Below are 18,309 nucleotides of genomic sequence, written 5' to 3'. Positions count from 1 at the left end.
GTGAGCCTCCTGGCTTGCTGACACCTGGCTGCCCCATCTCACTACTGGGTCACTATTTCAAGGGTCACTCTGTTCCTTTCTCCCAGCATACCAGTCGGGACTAGAGGGGGATATGAGATCACGTTTGGTACATGCATATACATATCATCTAGTACCTCCTCCCTCCCAGTCACTCACCACTGTTAACTGTCCGTTTTTATTCTTATAGACTTGGTCTTCCACTCCAGTCTCAAAAACTATTGTGCCTTCTTTCCCAGGACCGATGTAAAACTGTAGACTTAAAACATAGCGAGTGACTATTACTGACATGCTTTCTAGTCTGCGAAAGAAACTCCCTTGGCTAACTATCCTAGCTGACTTTTGAATTCCTGCTTTATCACACTGTTTGCTATGTATGTGGCCAATCAGGATGTTTTTACAATTGGGCTCTCTAGAGGGCCATCCAATGCATAGATAATGGCCTGCATGGTTTCTGCAGAAGCTCACAGCTGCCCAAGGACTCGTCCGAGTTCCATCAGAGCAGGGGCACCTTTAAGAGTACGCACTCCTCTCTTCTCTACCTGAAGGCTCACCCATTAGGCTGTAAAAGCTGGGGCAGAGAACAGTCCGATTCCGGTGTGGGCTTCAGTCCACACAGCCTCGCTGGCAGCCTTGGACCTCGGGCTTGCTGGGGAGCTGAACAGCTAAGGGGCTGCTCCATTGCTACTGAGAACTGACAGTTCTCTGTCCTTCAGTGCCAGGCCTTTTACCCCTCTCCCCGCCCAAAGAAAACAACTCCAGCCCTCTGCTGGCCAGTCAGTCCACAGGCACCTGTGGTGCTGTATCTGAACAGGCATCCCACCACAGCAGAGGCAAGCCTGCACCCTCTGGGCACACTGGGTGAGTGAAAACTGAAGATGGATGAGGTCAGTGATGCTGACTTGGGTACCCTGAGTTCAAGGTCAGGATGGAGAGAGGCATGCTCTGTACTAGAGAGGCAAGGGGAGTCTCTGGAGCCCCCTCGTCCCCGTTGGAGGATCCCCACACCTTTTTGCAGGAGAAAGCAGGTGGGACTCATGGTGGCAGCCTTGCAACAGTGAGTAAGCCCCTACCTTCCTTGAACAACGCGGACAGCATGTTCCTTCTTAATCAGCATGGCTAGTTTAGTGACCACCTCAAATACATGCTCACATTGCAGGATGGCATCCCCCTGTGGAGACGGGTGACAGGGCAGGTTCAGGATGAGTGGTTTGAATATGGAGGTTCTGGCAGGGTCCAACTTAATTTCAGCCATAGCAGTTCACTTGCGTTCCAGCAGAGGCTGGAAGCCACAGACAGGTACCTTGTGCTGTTTGTCCCCTGGCGAAACATGAATGACCAGGATTCCATCGCTCAGGCTGCTGGTGGAGACACCTGAGGATAGATCCAGAATTTGGCATCAATAAAGGCCACAGGGCCCTGGAAGATGGCCAAGCATGAGGACCTGACTTTGGATACCCAGCACCCACATAAAAGTGAGACATATCGAGGGCATCTGTAACCCTGACGCCGGGGCTCAGAGATAAGTGCATCCACTGAACCCCAAAGCTCAGCGAGCAACCCCATCCCAGGATGTGAGAGACATGCACTTGGACTGCTCACCCACCTCTCAGGGCCGAATACTCAATCTTCTGTTTGATTCTGGAAAGTTCCACCACGTATGCTGCCCTTGGAGTGAGGAGGAGTTGCCGCTGCCGCTCCTTGAAGCCTTTCCTATCGTACTTGATGACAGGGACGCCATACTGTAAGGTGGTTAGTGTCACCAGGAGGGGTAGGCTGCCTCGCCCGAGGGCATGGGACAGAGCCTCTCCTCTTGGGACCCAGTGGTACCCACTCAGCTTTTGTATTAATGCTTTTGCTTTGCTGCCCTGGTTCTGGAAGATTTCCATTCTGAGTCCTACCTTACTACTCAGCCCTCTGGGGAAACTGAGGCTGAGGCTCTAGCCTCCCAGGTCTGTTCTGAGAGGCCAGCAGAGAGGAGAGCATTCATGGTGCCTGGGTTTTCCCAGTCAGAGGGGAGTCTCCCTTCTGTCCCGATGCCTTTGTCCACAACACCAGACACATGATCAAAGGCTACACACCCCCACCCCCAGCCACGCCACAAAGCCACATATGATTAGCAGCGGTAACCTGCCTGCGAACTGGTGGCTGTGTTGACAAGTGTCAGTACTGGGGTCATCACCAATATGGCGTCTCACAATAAAGGTCCTGACTATCTCTGCTTCATAGAAAAGCAAACCAATGTGATTTGGGAGATGGCAGATAGAATGCAGGAGTGGCAATGGGCTTCTGTCGGCAATGCCACCTGGTAGTCTTCAAGTGCCCAGCATGGCAATGGGGAGCCCAAGCAAACCCAGCTGCACCCCTGTGTTTAAGCAGAATTCTAGACGCTCATGGAGAGAACACACCCTGTCCTCAGCCGTGTGTGTTCCGGTAGAGGTCATACACAGGGTGGCTGTACCTGGATTTTCTCACTGCCAAGTAGTTGAAGCACCTTGGGATTTATGTCACCTTCACCTGGGGAAGGAACCAGATCAGAATGAGCCATCACCAGCCCAGTGGGGAAGACCTGCTACCTGCTGGGTCTGTACTTCCTGCTGAGCCCTCCGCTGGGGAGAGAATCCAGCCCGAGCCCTGGCAGGACTTTTGCCAGAAAGTGAAAAGCACACCTTACCCAGCCGACTGCTGGCAAAGGGTTGGTTTAAACTGTCTTCGTAGCCTTCCTTCTTCCCCTTGAATATGTCACTCGTGACCACCTTTTGCTGCATCTGGTGACAGATAGTGCAGAGTGTAGAGCAGGCAGTCCTGGGCGGTCTTCAGACAGGAGCCTTGTTACAAACGCCCTACAGCTTCCACTGGTGGAGAGTGGGCTGATACTTTTGTGGGTACCCCTGCTCACGCCGTTTCTCAAGGGTGGAGGTTTCAGAGCTTTAGGGGTGTGGTGGTTTGAAAGAAAATGGCCCTCAAAGGGTGTGGCACTATTAGGAGGAAGTGTGTCACTGTGGAGGTGGGCTTTGAGGGCTCTCAGATGCTCAAGCCACACCCAGTGACACAGACCACTTCCTGTTGCCTGCCTATGGAGATGGAGGACTCTTCAGCTCCAGCATGTCTGCCTGCACACCACCATGTGGTGATGCCACCATGGTGATAATGGATAAACCTCTGAAAATGTAAACCACCCCCATTAAATGCTGTTCTTTTATGAGTTGCCGTGGTCATGGTGTCTCTTCACAGCTATAGAAACCCTAAGACAGGGAGCATCTCTCTCCTAAACCAGAGCTCTGCAACTGAACCCAGAGGCAGCCTGTGGCCAGCTGCTTGTGTCTTTAAGTAAAGCTTTGTTGGGACTATATATATATATCTGTGACTGTTTCCTCCTATAACAAGAAAGCAGAGGAACAACAGGACATATGGCCCAGAAAGCCTTAAACTGACTCCGCAGCCCCACAGGAAAGACCACAGGGTGAGAGTCCCCCCCCAGCACAGACAGTCCTGCCTTGCAGTGCAAGGACCATCTGGAGTCTGTTCCCGTGGTAACACAGGGATGCTAACTGTAGCAGCTGGTATTCCTCAACTCCTCTGTAAGTCCTGACAATAGTGACACCCTCGGCTCATAGGCAGACAGTAAACGTCAACTTTAGAACTGAGACTCTAACTTGCAGACTGGTCCCCACCACATGCAGACGCCACGTCTTCGGTCCTACCACAGCTCTCCTCTCAGCTGAGACTCCGCGACAGTACTTCCGAACAAGGTTCCTCACGCACATCTTCCTGAGCAGATTTGAAGCCTGCATGGAGAACATGCGTCTTTCCCACCTGCCTCACTCCCTGGCCTTGGGCTGTGCTGACCCACTTGGCAGCTTTGAAGACGGGACATGGTGTGATTTAAGTCAGACATCAGTATCCCACACTCACGGCAGGTGGTTCTCTGGTTCCTTCAGCAGGCCAGCACTGCTGCACTAGACTTTGCTAACGTGATCAGAACCACTGAAGGTAGAGAGTCTTGCAGAGAGGGGCTGCAGTGAAGCCTAGGAATCTTACAAAAGCTACCACTATAGTCTAGAACAGCAGTTCTCAACCGGTGGTCATGACCCCTCTGGGGAGTCAGATGACCCTTTCACAGAGGTTGCCTATCAGATATCCTGCAATGACTCATAACTAGCAAAACTCTGGTTACGAAGTAGCAACGAAAGTAATTTTATGGTTGGAAGTCACCGAAACATGAACCATATTAAAGGTTCACAACATTAGGAAGGTTGAAAACTACTGTTCTAGAACATTCTTTGTGGAACCCATGGCAGTCACTTAGCTTCAAGACTGCTACGGCATGCTTGGAAACTATTCAGAGTGCTGTTACATGTCTGTAATCTCAGTGGTGGGGGGCTGAGGCAGGAAGGTTACAGGTTCAAGACCAGCCCAGGCTATATATTAAGTCCCTGTGTATTTAAAAAGGCTCTGTCTGTTATAACCCCACTGAAATTCTGAGGCATTCCATTTCTTCAGAGAGCTTTGAAAAGCAACCCTGTGGAGCCAGAGGGAAACAGCTGAGGAAGGCACAGAAGGTGAGCTCTCAGAGCTCCCATCGTCTGCAGCATCAGCAGCCTTACATTTTCCAGGATGCCCGGCGGCCTCAGCCAGCTCTTGTCCAGCACACTCTTCGGCACGTGGTAGCGAAGATTCAAGATGTAATTCTTCCTCACGAGCACTACAAACTCCTCATTGTCAGGGCAAAGGGGTCTGTCACGGTTGATAAAACCCTTGATGAACCTCAAGAGGAAAGCGACAAAGGCGGATTACACAGCTACGTGGGCCAGGAGCCCCCACCCTGCCACACCTGCCCCAGTGGCGAGTTTTGTTCCGCTCACGCCGCTTCCTGTTCTAATGAGCTTGAGTTAGTTGCCAGTTAAAACAGCATGACATAAAGCCAGACTTCAGTCTTCCCTGCAGAGGAAGGAAAGCTGGCCACGGTGCTGGGCTCATCACCACTGGGCAGGACATGACAGATGGCCTCCTGATTGGCTGTAGTCCCCACAGCAGCTTGTCCCATCCCCATTTGCGAGACTCGCTCACTTTGCCTGCCTGGCTCTGGAAGTCATCTGACAGAGGGATATCGCAACGCTGAGCTGAGCTGTGACAGTTGGAACTCAGAGCAGAGACAGCTGGGTTCCCAGCATGCTCTGAGGGCAGATCTCCGCAGCTGGAGAGATGGCTAAGGGCACTTGCTGCTCAGTCACGGGGGCTGAAGTTCAGATCCCAGCACCCACAGCAGGCAGCTCACGAACACCTCCAGAGAACTGGGGCCCTCTCCTGTCATGCAGATACTCCTACCCTTAAAAATAATCACAGAAAACCAGGCATGGTGGCGTGCTCCTTTAATCCCAGCACTGGGAGTCAGAGGCAGGAGGATCTCTGTGAATTCGAGGCCAGCCTGGTCTACAGAACAAGTACCAGAACAGCAAGGGCTACACAGAAAAACCCTGTCTCAAAAAAACAATAAACCCCCAGCAACCCCACCAAGCCCATGACCACTGCAGCGCACTGGGCCCCTTGGTGCTGAGACCTTACCTCCGGATGATTTGCACGGCCCACTTTCTTCTCTTGATCTCCCTCCGAGCCAGGGCTCCACGCCAGTGGGCTTCTAACGTGGTGGCTGAAAAGAGTTCACTGCTGGCATTAGAAGGTGGGGCAGTCATGCAGAAACATGGAAGGCTTTTCCAGAAGGGTCCATCCGCTCAGTGTGTCTGCCCACCTGAGGGCTCTGCTGGTCTCAGAAGTGCAAATGGGGTGCATGCTGTCGTTTTCCTACATGCTACTCTGAGCAGAGTGACAGCAAGGGCTGAGAGAACCTTTGTGGACACTGAAAGTTCCGAGAGGGACCATCCCGAGGTCCCTGCTGGGGACTATGCTTGAGACCACAGCCTGGTCTTGTCCCCGTGTTTAGTTTCTCAAACCCAGTGCTTTCAGCTGCCACATTGAAAGATGGGGGTTCATAAACAAATGGGGACATGAGAAATGAGGGCCTGGCTTGTCTCCATGTTTTAATATTTTTTCTCGTGTGTGTGTGTGTGTGTGTGTGTGTGTGTGTGTGTGCAAGAGAGAGAGAGAATTTCAAAATGCCCTTTCTTGCCCAGAGCAGCAGTGTTTCTACTGGAGAACAGGCAATTGGAGATAATATGTTCTAGCAGACTGTGATCTGAAGACCAGCTACCTGTTTATGTAAAGTTTTCATGCTATTTTTTTTTTGTGTGTGGTTTTTCGAGACAGGTTTCTCTGTGGCTTTGGAGGCTGTCCTGGAACTCGCTTGGTAGTCCAGGCTGGTCTCGAACTCACAGAGATCCACCTGCCTCTGCCTCCCAAGTGCTGGGATTAAAGGCGTGCACCACCAACAGTTAAACCAGTTTGTTTACATACTGCCTAAAGCAATTCTGAGTCAGCAGCAGCAGGATTGAGTAACTGGAATTTATACAACCCACAGATCGGAAATGTTCCTGTCTGGCCAGTCTCTGTCACAAAGGAGTAGTATACAGCATTGAAATGAAATAAACATATACCTTCTGGTTGAATTTCAAAAACAATTCAGAAAACAAAAAATCCAGTCACAAAATACCACCACCTGTCAAATTATACTGTTTGGGGACATCCATAAAGGGTACAACTATAAAGAAAAATGAAGGCGTAAGGACCACAAAATTTAACAGAAAGTCTAAGAAATGGGGATGGGAACATTGCTTGAAAAAGTCATTCCATAGGAGTTTAAGTGACGTGTAAAACTTTAAAGGAAATTTCTCTTAGGGGCTAGGGAGTTATCTTAGTAGTAAAGTGTTTCACTCTGCCAGCTCGAGGACCCAAGTTCAAGTCCCCAGTACCCATACAAAAAGCTGGGCATAGCATTCCTGTGCTCCCAGTGCTAGGGGATCTCTGAGACTCACCAGACTTTCTGGTCAAGTCAGTCAGCTCCAGGTTAAGAGGCCCTGTCTCAAAGTTTGGTGGCAAGAGATTGAAGATGCTCAACACTGACCTCTGGCTTCCACAAGCACACAATGAGCACAAGTACCTGGCACATTATTTACATATAAGATCTGAACAAGTGCAGACCACTGTGCCATGATTGCAGAACTAGACCCACGCCAGCCCCAGACAAGGGTGTAAGGATGGGGGGCAGAGGGAAGGGCTCGTCTCACACTCCAGTCCTCACCTGCTTGTCTCTTCATCACATACTCTCTCCTTCGTAGGCAGCCTTTGTATGCAGCTTGGATTCTTGAAACTTAAAACAAAAGTTTTGGTGAATTGGTTCTATGTCTTTGTGATCATGATTTCCAGAAGCAGGAAGAGCCTGCAGTGTGGCCATTCTCAGGGTGCTGAGTATTGGAAAGACAGGGGCAGCTGGTTCCATTAGGCCTGACTCCCAGATACCGTATGGTTCTCTTTGCTTCCACGGGGTGAGGAAGAGGAGCAGGGTAACAGCACCCAGTTCATAGATCACCCTCACGACCCATCCACAAGACGGAAAGGCCATCGGCACACCTCAAAAAGAAGCATGTGGGCTCAAATGGAGATTCTAGTGGCTTCAAAGTGGCACCACACTGAGCAGTGTGAACCCCAGGGCACCCCTAAGCTCCAGCACCCATCACCACCCCCCACATAGTGAAAGATCGCACCAGAGACCAAGTTCACAGAGGGTCGTGCACACCAGAAACAGCACAGCCTCTAGGAAAAGGTGCTGAGCAAACCTCTGGAGCCTGGCTAAGCCAGTGCCTGCATCTCAGTCAGGTGGGTGGCCCTGGGTACCCGCTGCTGAAGAGTGGCCCAGTGGTAGAGAGCTTGCCTAGCGTGTGTAACCATCAAACCCTGAAACCAGACTGGCCCAAGTTCAGTTCTGCCTCTGCTGCAGACTAGCTGTGTGATAGTGAGCAGCTTGCTGGCATCTGTGTGTCTCAGCTTCCCTGAATGTGACGTGGGGACAGCAGTACCTAGTCACAGGCTTGGGCGGGGGCTATGACTGTTGGTCAAGGACCCCAGCTAACTCGGTGTGCATAGTGCTCAGGCCACCTTAGATTTCCAGTTAGAGAATTCCTGGTCCCCCATCCAAATCCTCCTCCTCGCCATTCACATCACAAAAAGACCCTGACTGGGCTTTGAAAGCACACCTGTTGCCGTCACATACATAAGAGAAGTTGTAAAGTCTCCCGTGACTTTACACTTCACTGTGCATAAGGGCACAGTCACAGGATGAGACACCCTGAATATATAACGTGTCTACACCTGCCCTCAGAGCCCATCAGTGCAGAGACATCCCGTCGTAACCCCATAGCCCCATGCCTTATACCTGGTTCTTAAGTGGGGGGTCTTTAAACACATCAGACACTCATGTCTAAGGCTTTCCTTCCCCCTCTCCCTGGTTAAACTTACTCATTTCTCTTGGAAGTTGGACAAAAAAAAATCATACCTAATTGATGTTTGCTAAATTCAAAGGCATCTTCAGTAGCAAACAAGGTTCTGGGGAAGCGAATGAATATTTTGGTTCTAGCAAAAGCAAAAAGAAACATAATTATTGATTAGTCACTTGCCACCCATGGTGGTCAGTTAGGTAGTGTCCCGCCCCCAATGCATGTCCAGTCAGAACTTTATAATGTGATCTTTATGAGGAGTGGCTGTCTTCACATACGGGATTAAAGGAGGGGTAGAGGGGAGATTGTAATTAGAGTAGGACCTAGATCCGGGTGAGTGTCCCTCATAAGAGCTAGAGAAGGACGTGGGAGCCAAGCCAGCAGGAGTGGTACTGCATTCAACTTAGTGAGTAGCAGCTCTGGCTTGCAAACAAAGTCTCCCCAAAACCACCAGGGGACTCTTGGACTTGGTACAGCCATGGACACCTGTTAGTGAGGATCTTTAAGATTTTTTTTTCCCATTTCAACTGAGCAGTTCTCAGTAAGAACTTTGGAGATGATAGCACTGTTCCTCCATGTCAAAGTCTGGACATGCCTGTTCCACGCAGGTCAGCGCATGAACTCTGTTGAATCCAGGGAAGAGACAGATTGGGGGTTTCTTGGCCACTTACTTTCCCAACTTGTAGTCCTGAGGTTGGTAGCCGATATACTTGATCAGCCGCTCGACGCCCTCTCCTGGGGGGCCGTGCCAGTGTGGCCAGGTGTCTGGGCACAAAGACTTGTACCTGTCAGTAATGGAGAAGGACATGCAGAAGCCATCAGGCCACCCTACACTGCCCTCCACAATGCCCCGCAGTATCAGCCGCTCACAGTGCAGTCTCAGCAATGCATACAGGGTGTGGAAGAAAGGAGAGAAGGCGCTCTCACAGCAGCACCATCACGGGACACTCAGTGGACACGGTGGCTCAGTGTCCCTCCCGTGTCTGTATTCAAGAGCTGCATCCCACGTCCACACAGCCTCGAGCGCCATTGTTCACTAACAGCCCAAAGTGGCGCAGCCTAGTGGGCGGCCGGAAAGGCAGCACGTGCTCACACGGGGATCAAAGTGCCATGCTTAGAACACGGAGATTTCATGTGAGAGCATGTGCGTGTGTACACAAGCATGTGTTTACATGTGGGGGGGGCACAAGAGGGCATAGGTGTGTGTGTGTGTAGGTGTGGGGGGGGTGTGGGGGTATGTAGGTGTGTGTGTGTAGGGATGGGGGTGTGGGGGTATGTAGGTGTGTGTGTGTAGGGATGGGGGTGTGTGGGGATGTGTAGGTGTGTATGTGGAGGGGTGGGTGTATGTGGGGGTATGTAGGTGTGTGTGTAGGGGTGGGGGTATGTGGGGGTATGTAGGTGTGTGTGTAGGGGTAGGGGTATGTGGGTATGTAGGTGTGTGTGTAGGGGTGGGGTATGTGGGGATGTGTAGGTGTATGTGTGGAGGGGTGAGTGTACGTGTGTGTGCATGTGTCAGATGCTGGGTGTCTTTCTCAGTTGCTCATCACCGTTCACTGAGGCAGGGTTCTCATTGAACTCACAGTCTGCTGAGCTGGATAGCCAGCTTGCCATAGGAATCCCATCTCTGACTCCTTGAGTGCTGGGGTTACCAGTGGACCGTTCAACCTGCCTAGCATTTATGGGGTACACACTGTGTATTAGAACTCTGGTCCTCATATTTGTGCAGCAAGCACTTTCTCCCCTAAGCCATCTCCTCAGCCTGCCTCTCCCCAGTATATATTTGACACAGGGTCTCCCTATATAACCCTGGCTGCCTTGGAGCTTGCTACGTAGACCAGACTAACCTCAAACTCAGATGTGCCTACCTCTGCCTTCTGGGTACTGGGATTAGAGGTGTGAATCACAGCAGACAGACGGAAAGATTCTTTCAGAGTAACTTTGGCTCCACTGCCGGCTTTATCCAGTCCCAGCACACAGCTTCGGGGCCCCTCTAAAGTTAGCCACACTCCTTAATGGCTAGCCTGTCACTCTCCCCCTTTCACACTCTCTGCACCCATGTCCCTCCTCCAGAAAGTAAACTGCATGAGGGTCAGGAGGTGTCTGTCACTCTGCCCCTAGGATGGCTCAGGAGGAACTCACAGTATCGGTGGGAGAAGCGGGTATCCGGGATGTATTAAGCAGGGACATAAGATGAGGCATGGTGGAAACATCAGCTTTGTGGGGTGACAGAAATGTCTGGTGTGTGCTGAGGATACAGCAGGCAGTGGCTGCAACCTCACCTGATGCCAGGTTAGGAAAAGCAGGTTAGGCAAGGATTGATGACAGGTAGATGGCGGGCAACGGAGCTGCAGCTGAGAACCACAGGGACAGGGCGGTGGGAAATGCTCTGTTCCCTACGATGCTTGAACTCAAAAGCAGCCTTGTAATGAATGACTTAACAGAAACAGCCACTCTGGGATGTTTGCCCCAAGAGTGCTTCACCATTGTTGTAGAGAGGTCCTGTGCTGCCAATCACCAAAGCCACTGTGGGTGTGGGATTAAACCTTTTTAAACACCTGACACTTGGACTCCTGCGGAGGCTCAGAGGAGAGGATAGGGCACCGCTCTGAAGCTCGGGACGCACTCTGACCTGTCCGGGTATTTCGAACCTGGTTCTTCCACGGCACCTTTGTCATTGTACCCACTGCCCTTCACTAGCCCTTAGGGGTCTGGATAGACAGTGAGTCCCCTTGGCAGCGGATCTGCATGCACAGTCCCATCCCCAGGCTGCAGGGAGTTGAGTTAGGGCTTAGTGAACTATGAGGACCTGGGTCCTGGTTTCACAGAAGAACATGTGTTAGCGTCTTCTGCTTCACATCTGATCTGGCTCGCTAGGGAATGCCATGTGATTGACCACACTGTCTCCAGGAGACCAGCTTTAAGGGCGGGACTCAAAGCGAACCTCACCTCTGCAGGAAGTGCTCGTACTTGCGCCTGTAGGCAAAGCCTGCACGACGCACACGCAGATGCTCCATCAGCCCCAAGTACTTGATCTGATGACTGATGAGGAAGTCATCAAACTTGCCTTTGGAGAGAAACAGAAGAGTGACCGGAAAAGCTCCCTCAGCTGCACTTAAACCAAGGCTCCAGGCTGCTCCAGGCCAGGTCTAGCCACAGAATCTGGCTACTAGGCCTCAGATGTGTTTCTTAGGTGGAGGGATTTGGTAGGAAATTCTCCTTTCTCCTGATGAAACAATCCCGAGGTCTGCTAATGCAGCCTGGAATCTCACGTGGCAACAACCGGCCAAAGGGTTTACTGTTGTGACCCCTCAGGGAGGACACACTCCAGGGCCTGTCACCTTGTGCACGTTTTGGTCACTTGTGCATCACCTGCCAGGGGGCTCTGCTCGGAGATCTTAGAAAGTCCCCAAGAGTCGAAGGTCATTTTGGAAGATTGTTCACTGCTGCAGAGGACTCTCCTGTCATCTGTCACTTTGAGTCCTATCACCTTGGACACCTGCCTGGCATCACCAGGCTCTGAGCAGTACCTGCTTCCTCTGGACCAGCAAAGAAGTCCTCCTTTGTATGTCTGTCTTCTCCTGTTCTCTTTCTTTTCCTCTTCTCTCCCCTGCCTGCCTCTGCTCCCTGGGGCCGGGATTAAAGGTATGCCATCATGGCCTGCTCTTTCCTAAGGTTTATTTTACTTTTAAGTGTGTGTGTGCCAGTTCCCTCAGACTCTAGAAGAGGAGGACACTGGGTCCCATAAAGCCAAAATCACACAGTTGTGAGCCGCCTGATGTAGGTACTGGGACTCATACTCGGGACCTCTGCAAGAAGAGTACATGCTCTTAATTTTAGAGCCATTAATAAGAGGACAACCTCAAATATTAGTCCTCAGTTCCTGTCTTGTTTCAAATAGGACCTCCTGCTGATTGCTGTGTGCCCTGGGACACCAGGTTAGCCCACAAGCTTCCAGGGATTCTGTCTCAAACACGGATTGCCACATCTGGGTTTATGTGGGGGCTGGGGATTTGAACTCAGATCCTCGCACTGGCAAGGCAAGTGCTCACCCACTGAGCCATATCCCAGCCTCCTCCTATTGTTTGAGAAGGACAAGAGTTCATGTTCAAGGACGAGGCTGTGGTGGCTTTGAGGTTCTTTAGCCATGACCCCCTGCATTGCTCCCCCATTCTAAGCTCTGGACTCAGGGCAGGTAACTCACTGGGCTCCTTCCTCTCGTTGGGTTTGATGCAGCGGATGTACGACGGCTCCTTGGAGATGAGAAGTTCCAGGAGGCTGCTCAGGCTGTTCTTAAACTGAGTCCCAACCTGTGTGGTGAGAACACCTTGAGCACACACCCCTGCTTCCAGCTGAACTCTGGAAGACAGAGCACAGCGTGAGGCCCCAGCCCCCGAGGCCTGAGCTCTGCCTGTTAGTGTTTTGCCCACTGACTGGAGGCTGTAGATGCCCTGTTCTGGAAAGGTCAGTTCCCATTGCTTTGGGTCGTGCCAGACAAGAGCCACCAGCTTCTAAGGCACATGAAGTTTTCCTACTGAGAGACAGTGGGAGGAAACACAGAAATGTGCAGAGAGAGGCTAGGGCCATTCCTCGGGGACAGTGCTGTGCCTGGAACGCTAGGTTCTCTGCTCAGGCAAGCATCCACCCAGGCAAGCATCCACCCAGGCAAGCATCCACCCAGGCTCTTGACCCAGGAGCGAAGTAGCCACAGTATTTCTACTGAGGTCTGATATGTCCCTCAAAGGCCCCTGTACTGAAGCCATGGATCCCTGTGCAGCAGTGTCTACAGTGATTGGAGGTCTCTGACCTCACAGACAGGGATCCCTGATGGATTCAGAGTGCATGGGTGCTCTGGTTGGTAAGGTCTTTGTGTTTGGTGGTGGTGGCTCTTTAGGAGGGGCGTGGGTTCTTTAAAAGGCGAGGCCTCATCAGAAGAAGTAAGTTCCTGAAATTGAAATTGTGTTTTGAAGGATACATCCCCCCATTCCCTTGTGCATGCTCCGCAAACCTTCCCAGCTGTGGCTGTGGTGTGCCATGCTGCCCACAACAAGAGGCCATGAGTGTGATCCCTAAAGTCAGGAACCAATCAACTGTTAAAGTTGTCTTCCTTGAGGGTTTTGTCACAGTGCAGGGAACCTGACTCACACATGCATACGGAGCATCTCCTGGAGCCAGGATACCACTGGTCCAGCCCCAGTCTCCTCCCCTAGGTTTCCTAGTCCCTTCATTTGGCGGCATTTTTTTTTTTTTACATTCTCTGCCTCCCAGATTGTCAGCCCCTTGCGGGCAGGGAACCCCCAGCCCAGTACAATTGCCTGCATGGGAGGTATTCAGTGAATGTCTGCAACAGAATGAACAGATACAAAGCCTACACACGTGTTTTTGACTTATCTGTTAGAGGAATGGGGAGAGAGAGTGACTTCAGAGGGGCAGGAATCGAGTAGTCACTGTCCCCTGTGACTTTTGTTCCCTTGACTCACCGTCGGTGGCCGCCTCCGGTTTTCAAGTTCGGTCACCAGGAAGCACTCCCTCAGGATGCTGTTCTTGGACCTGCACAGCACCTGTGTGAAGAGGACCAGCTTGGAGCTTACTGCTCTGGGCATCCCTACTAGAGACCGGGAGACAGCAGAGCCACCTGCTCCCGCCCCCGTAGGTGAGACCCTGCTTTCCAGCACTCAGCATGGCCAAAGAGCACACCAGGAGGAGCTCAAATGCTGCAGCCCCCCTTGCCTGGCACACTTGCAGAGGCATCTAGTTTTCTCTAACATGATGGCCCAGGAGTGGTCCCCAGCCCAGCTTAGTGCTGTGGAATAAACCAACCTACAAACAGTCAATCATAAGATCGTGCAAGGTGCGGTGCACTGCTGTGCAGAGCAAGGAAACCAGGCACACACAGCCTGGCCTCAGCCATCTGGAGGGGGCTCAGAAACCAGCAGATGTTAGCTTTCAGGAAACAGACATGGTCATAAAGCCAAAGACATTATCTGGTCTTGCTCCACCAATTTTCAAAATAACCGGTTATAGGAAAAATGCACGACACTTTTATTCTTGTTTCCAAATCAGACTTGAAGGTTTGCACAGGCTAAGTGCTCACCCCGCCTCTGCCATTGTCATCGCCACCCTTCCTCCTCTTCTCATCTCTGACTTTTTCTTTTACACAGTTTCACTAGATAGCCCAAGCTGGCCCTAAACTCAAGATCCTCCCATATCCCTCCCATGCCCCTAGAGTGCTGGTGTGTGCCACACATCTGGAAGAAGTCCTTAATTTAATTGCATTAAGACTATACAAAAGTGTTCTTGTGTTAATCTAATAGAATGTCATTCAGGAAATCCCCTGTTGCTTTTCTTAGAAAGATCTGGTGTCATCCTGACTGCCCAACAACTCCCAGTGCAGCTGAGGATGGCTTCAAACTCCTGCTCCTCTTGCCTCCACCTCGCTAGTGCTAGGGGGGATCACAGACTGCCTGTAGTCCCAGTTTATGAGGCAATACGTAGAGGAGAAAGTTCCAGAACCCCTAGAGCCGCCATTGATTTCTGTCATAGTCTGTGTCCTCACCATTAAAAAACGTGAGGTAAAGATTCAAACTTACCTCCTTCAGGTGTCGGTAAAGCAGGTCATTGTTTTTCTCCAAGAATCCTGTTTAAAAAAAAAGTTGCAAGTCAGTCCAATCCCACACTGCCTGATGGCTAAGACACATTCTGATGATGTCTGAGGTTGCATGGGGTTTCCCGGCTGTCACAATCTTGAGACAGGGTTAGATCCCAGCAGTAAGCTGTGAGCTAAGCATGGAGCAATACCCAGGCCTCAACTCAGGTTAGGAGAGTGCCCTCTAGCTGCAGTGATATACAACAGACAGAGCCAGACATCATGGGGGACACCCCCCTCCTAAGTACTCCCAAACATATCCAGATATTGTGGGGATACCACCTCCATATATCCCCAGAGCCAGATACCCTTGGGGACACTCTCCTTTATACTTCCAGATAGAGCTAGACATTCTGGGGAGACACCCTCCGTAGAGGGCCGAATACTCTTGGGAATAACTTCCCAGGCTGAGAGTCAGGTCTTCGGGGAATTTACAGCAAGTTTATATATGTATGATATGTGGCCTTGATTCTAAGTGATCCAGTAACAATGACTTATGACCCACAGAGATAGTGGAGGGCACTGAGGCCCAGGTGACCAACTGAGGACATGTGCCTTAATGACTTACGACCCACAGAAACAGTGGAGAGCACTGAGTCCCAGTTGGCCACGTGCCTTAGGAAAATCAGCCCCATTGAGAAAGGCCAACTCCCTTGGTGTCCTTTTCCATGTCCTTGTTTTTTATTTTGGCTTTGGTTTGGGGGGTTGTTTGTTTTTATTGGTTTGTCTGTTGAGACAGGGTCCTACTGTGCAACTCTGACTGGCCTACAACTTGATACACATCCCAGGTTGGCCTCAAATTTACAGAGATCTGCCTGCCTCTGCCTCTAGAGTGCTGGGATTAAAGGTGTAAGTCATGATGTCAGACCTTTCTCCCTTGATATTTTGAACTCTTATTACCCAGGCTGACATCCCCCTCACTATGTAGCTAATGATCCTTGTAAGGAAAAAGGTCCAGCCAAAGAAACACACCCTGAGTAGAGCCAAAGAAACACACTTTGGCCCTGAAACCAGAGCCAAATCTGACCCTAAACCTGTGCAGAAAACCAACCAATCCCTGAGCAGGAGATCTAGCCATTCTGAGCTCAGGGATTGAAATCTGACCAATCCCCACCCTGGAAAACTCTGCCCTCTAAGAATCCCCATATAAATTTTGTGTCTGTGCTTGTGGCTTTTCGGGCTGCCCGGCCCTGCTGTCCTCTGAGAAGGCAGCCACTCTCCTAGATTCTTCTATCCCAATACATCTCTTGAATGAGGTTTTGGTGAGACCTTCCTTCTCCGAGCAGAGATGACCTTGGGCAAAGTGGAGCAGGGCTGTAACACTTTTACTGGGAAAACCTTCCCTGGCAAAGCAAAGTTGCTACACTCTGCTCTTTGGGGGGAATGGAGACTAACTGTAACAACTTCCCTGGGGAAACACTCTCCTGCTGGGGCAGAGCAGATACACTGGGGAAGCCTTTCCCTGAAGCAGGGCTGTAAGCTGCTATGCTTACTGTGACCTGTGGTATTGCCTGGCTCCTGATTGCAGGAATACCTTTCCATCTGAGCTGTAACACTCAGTATTCTTTGGCTCCTAAGTGCCATAATCCATCCCATCCGATGTCAAAATGCTTACACTCCTATCTCTATCTGAAAAGCACTGACATTATAGGCATTTATCAGCATGCCCGGTTTATACTGCTAAAGACTGAACCCAGGGCTTAACACATGCTAGGACACTACTCTACCCACTGAGCCACACCTCCAGCCTGACATCTTCATTTGTATCATTCAAAAACATACATGATACACTAGAGTCAGGAGTCCTGCATGACACATGACACGTGCCTTTGATTCCAGCACTCCCCAGGCAGAGACAGGCAAATCCCTGCAAGTTCCAAGCTAGCTAAGATTTCACAGTTAAACCGTGCCTCAAAAACAAACAAAAAACTCTCATTGGTTTGTAGCTAACCCAGGAATTGAATGACATAAGTAAAACCAGCAATAAATGTACATCAAAAAGCCACATCAAAAATGCCTAATAATTCTGAGCCGAGCCAGGTGCCGCACAGCCAGCTCAACCCCCTGTGGCAGCTCCCGCTGGCCTCTCCTCCTAAGAGCAACATGAAAGCCTTCAGTCCGTTAGGAAAAGCAACCTGTCAGACCAGGACTTGGGCATCTCCCGGAGCAAAACCCTGGTGGACGACCCAATGAGCCTGCTCTACAACATGAATGACTGCTACTCCAAGCTCAAGGAACTGGTGCCCAGCATCCTACAGAACAAGGGGACCAAGATGGAAATCCTTCAGTATGTCACTGATTATCTCTTGAACCTGCAGATCGCCCTGGACTCGCACCCTACAATCATCAGCCTGCACCACCAGAGACCTGGACAGAGCCAGGCCACCAGACATCGTTGACCACCCTGAACACAGACATCAGCATTCTGTCCTTGCAGCTGTCTGAATTCCCTTCTGAGCTTACGTCGAATGATAGCAAAGTACTCTGTGGCTGAATAAATGGAGATCAATTTGAGTGGACCTTTTTAAAAAGAAAAGCAAACCAAAGGAAAAGGGAGAGTGACTTCCCCAGGAGTTCTCCAGCCCTGACTGTGATACTGTTATTTATGAAAGACTTTCAGTGCCCTTTCTACAATTGGAAGGTTTTTTTTATATACTATTCCCACCATGGGAAGCGAAAAAGGCTAAAAATCACAAGGAATTGCCTAATCAAAGCAGACTTTACCTTTTTTCAAAGGTGGAGTGTGACTACCCAAAGGACTTAATATTCGGTTACTTAAATGAAGTCTTTGGTCAGAAATGGCCTATTTGATGCGAGTCTACTGAATTCTGCGTATATATTTATATATAAATATATACATATACATATATATATATTGAGTGAAACCTTGTGGACTCTTTAACTAGAGTTTTCTTGTATAATGGCAGAAATACTCATTTCTGCATAAAAATGTAATGAATGATGTGCTTATGCTAAACTTTTTATAAAAGTTTAGTTGTAAACTTAATCCTTTTATACAAAATAAATCATGTGTCTATTGAATGTTGATGCTTGCTTTATTTCAGACAGCTGGTGCTTTGATTTTTTATGATGCTATGTTATAACTGAACCCAAATAAATGCCAGTTCAAATCTATGTAGACTCTATTAAGATTATAATAAAATGTGTCTGATGTAAAAAAAATTGCCTAGTAAGCAGCCTTCTCAGATGGTGATTGTGAGTTCTCAAAACAGGCCTTTTTATTCTGGTAAAATGCATGAT

At 50.1% G+C, this 18,309-nt stretch overlaps 1 protein-coding gene and 1 pseudogene across 1 annotated transcript in view; one reads left to right on the top strand and one right to left on the bottom strand.

Moving 5' to 3' along the window:
- Myo1h (myosin IH) overlaps positions 1–18,309 on the bottom strand; it is a 41,859-nt gene that overhangs the window by 1,405 nt on the left and 22,145 nt on the right. The window contains exons 15-30 of the mRNA XM_040731164.1: positions 14,993–15,039; positions 13,883–13,963; positions 12,607–12,712; positions 11,352–11,469; positions 9,077–9,190; positions 8,465–8,541; positions 7,214–7,282; positions 5,584–5,668; positions 4,626–4,785; positions 3,723–3,806; positions 2,693–2,786; positions 2,480–2,535; positions 1,625–1,760; positions 1,322–1,392; positions 1,092–1,189; positions 178–277 (exon numbers count right to left, since the gene is read on the bottom strand). Coding sequence (XP_040587098.1) covers positions 178–277; positions 1,092–1,189; positions 1,322–1,392; positions 1,625–1,760; positions 2,480–2,535; positions 2,693–2,786; positions 3,723–3,806; positions 4,626–4,785; positions 5,584–5,668; positions 7,214–7,282; positions 8,465–8,541; positions 9,077–9,190; positions 11,352–11,469; positions 12,607–12,712; positions 13,883–13,963; positions 14,993–15,039 — 1,496 coding nt within the window. The remainder of the gene's footprint in view (positions 1–177; positions 278–1,091; positions 1,190–1,321; positions 1,393–1,624; positions 1,761–2,479; positions 2,536–2,692; positions 2,787–3,722; positions 3,807–4,625; positions 4,786–5,583; positions 5,669–7,213; positions 7,283–8,464; positions 8,542–9,076; positions 9,191–11,351; positions 11,470–12,606; positions 12,713–13,882; positions 13,964–14,992; positions 15,040–18,309) is intronic.
- On the top strand, positions 15,189–17,542 carry LOC106021844 (annotated as a pseudogene).

Source organism: Mesocricetus auratus, unplaced genomic scaffold (genome assembly GCF_017639785.1).
Source record: "Mesocricetus auratus isolate SY011 unplaced genomic scaffold, BCM_Maur_2.0 Super-Scaffold_100025, whole genome shotgun sequence".
Taxonomy (NCBI): Eukaryota; Metazoa; Chordata; class Mammalia; order Rodentia; family Cricetidae; genus Mesocricetus; species Mesocricetus auratus.
Note: the sequence above shows the minus strand (reverse complement) of the source record. Positions and strands in the feature narration are given on the sequence as shown.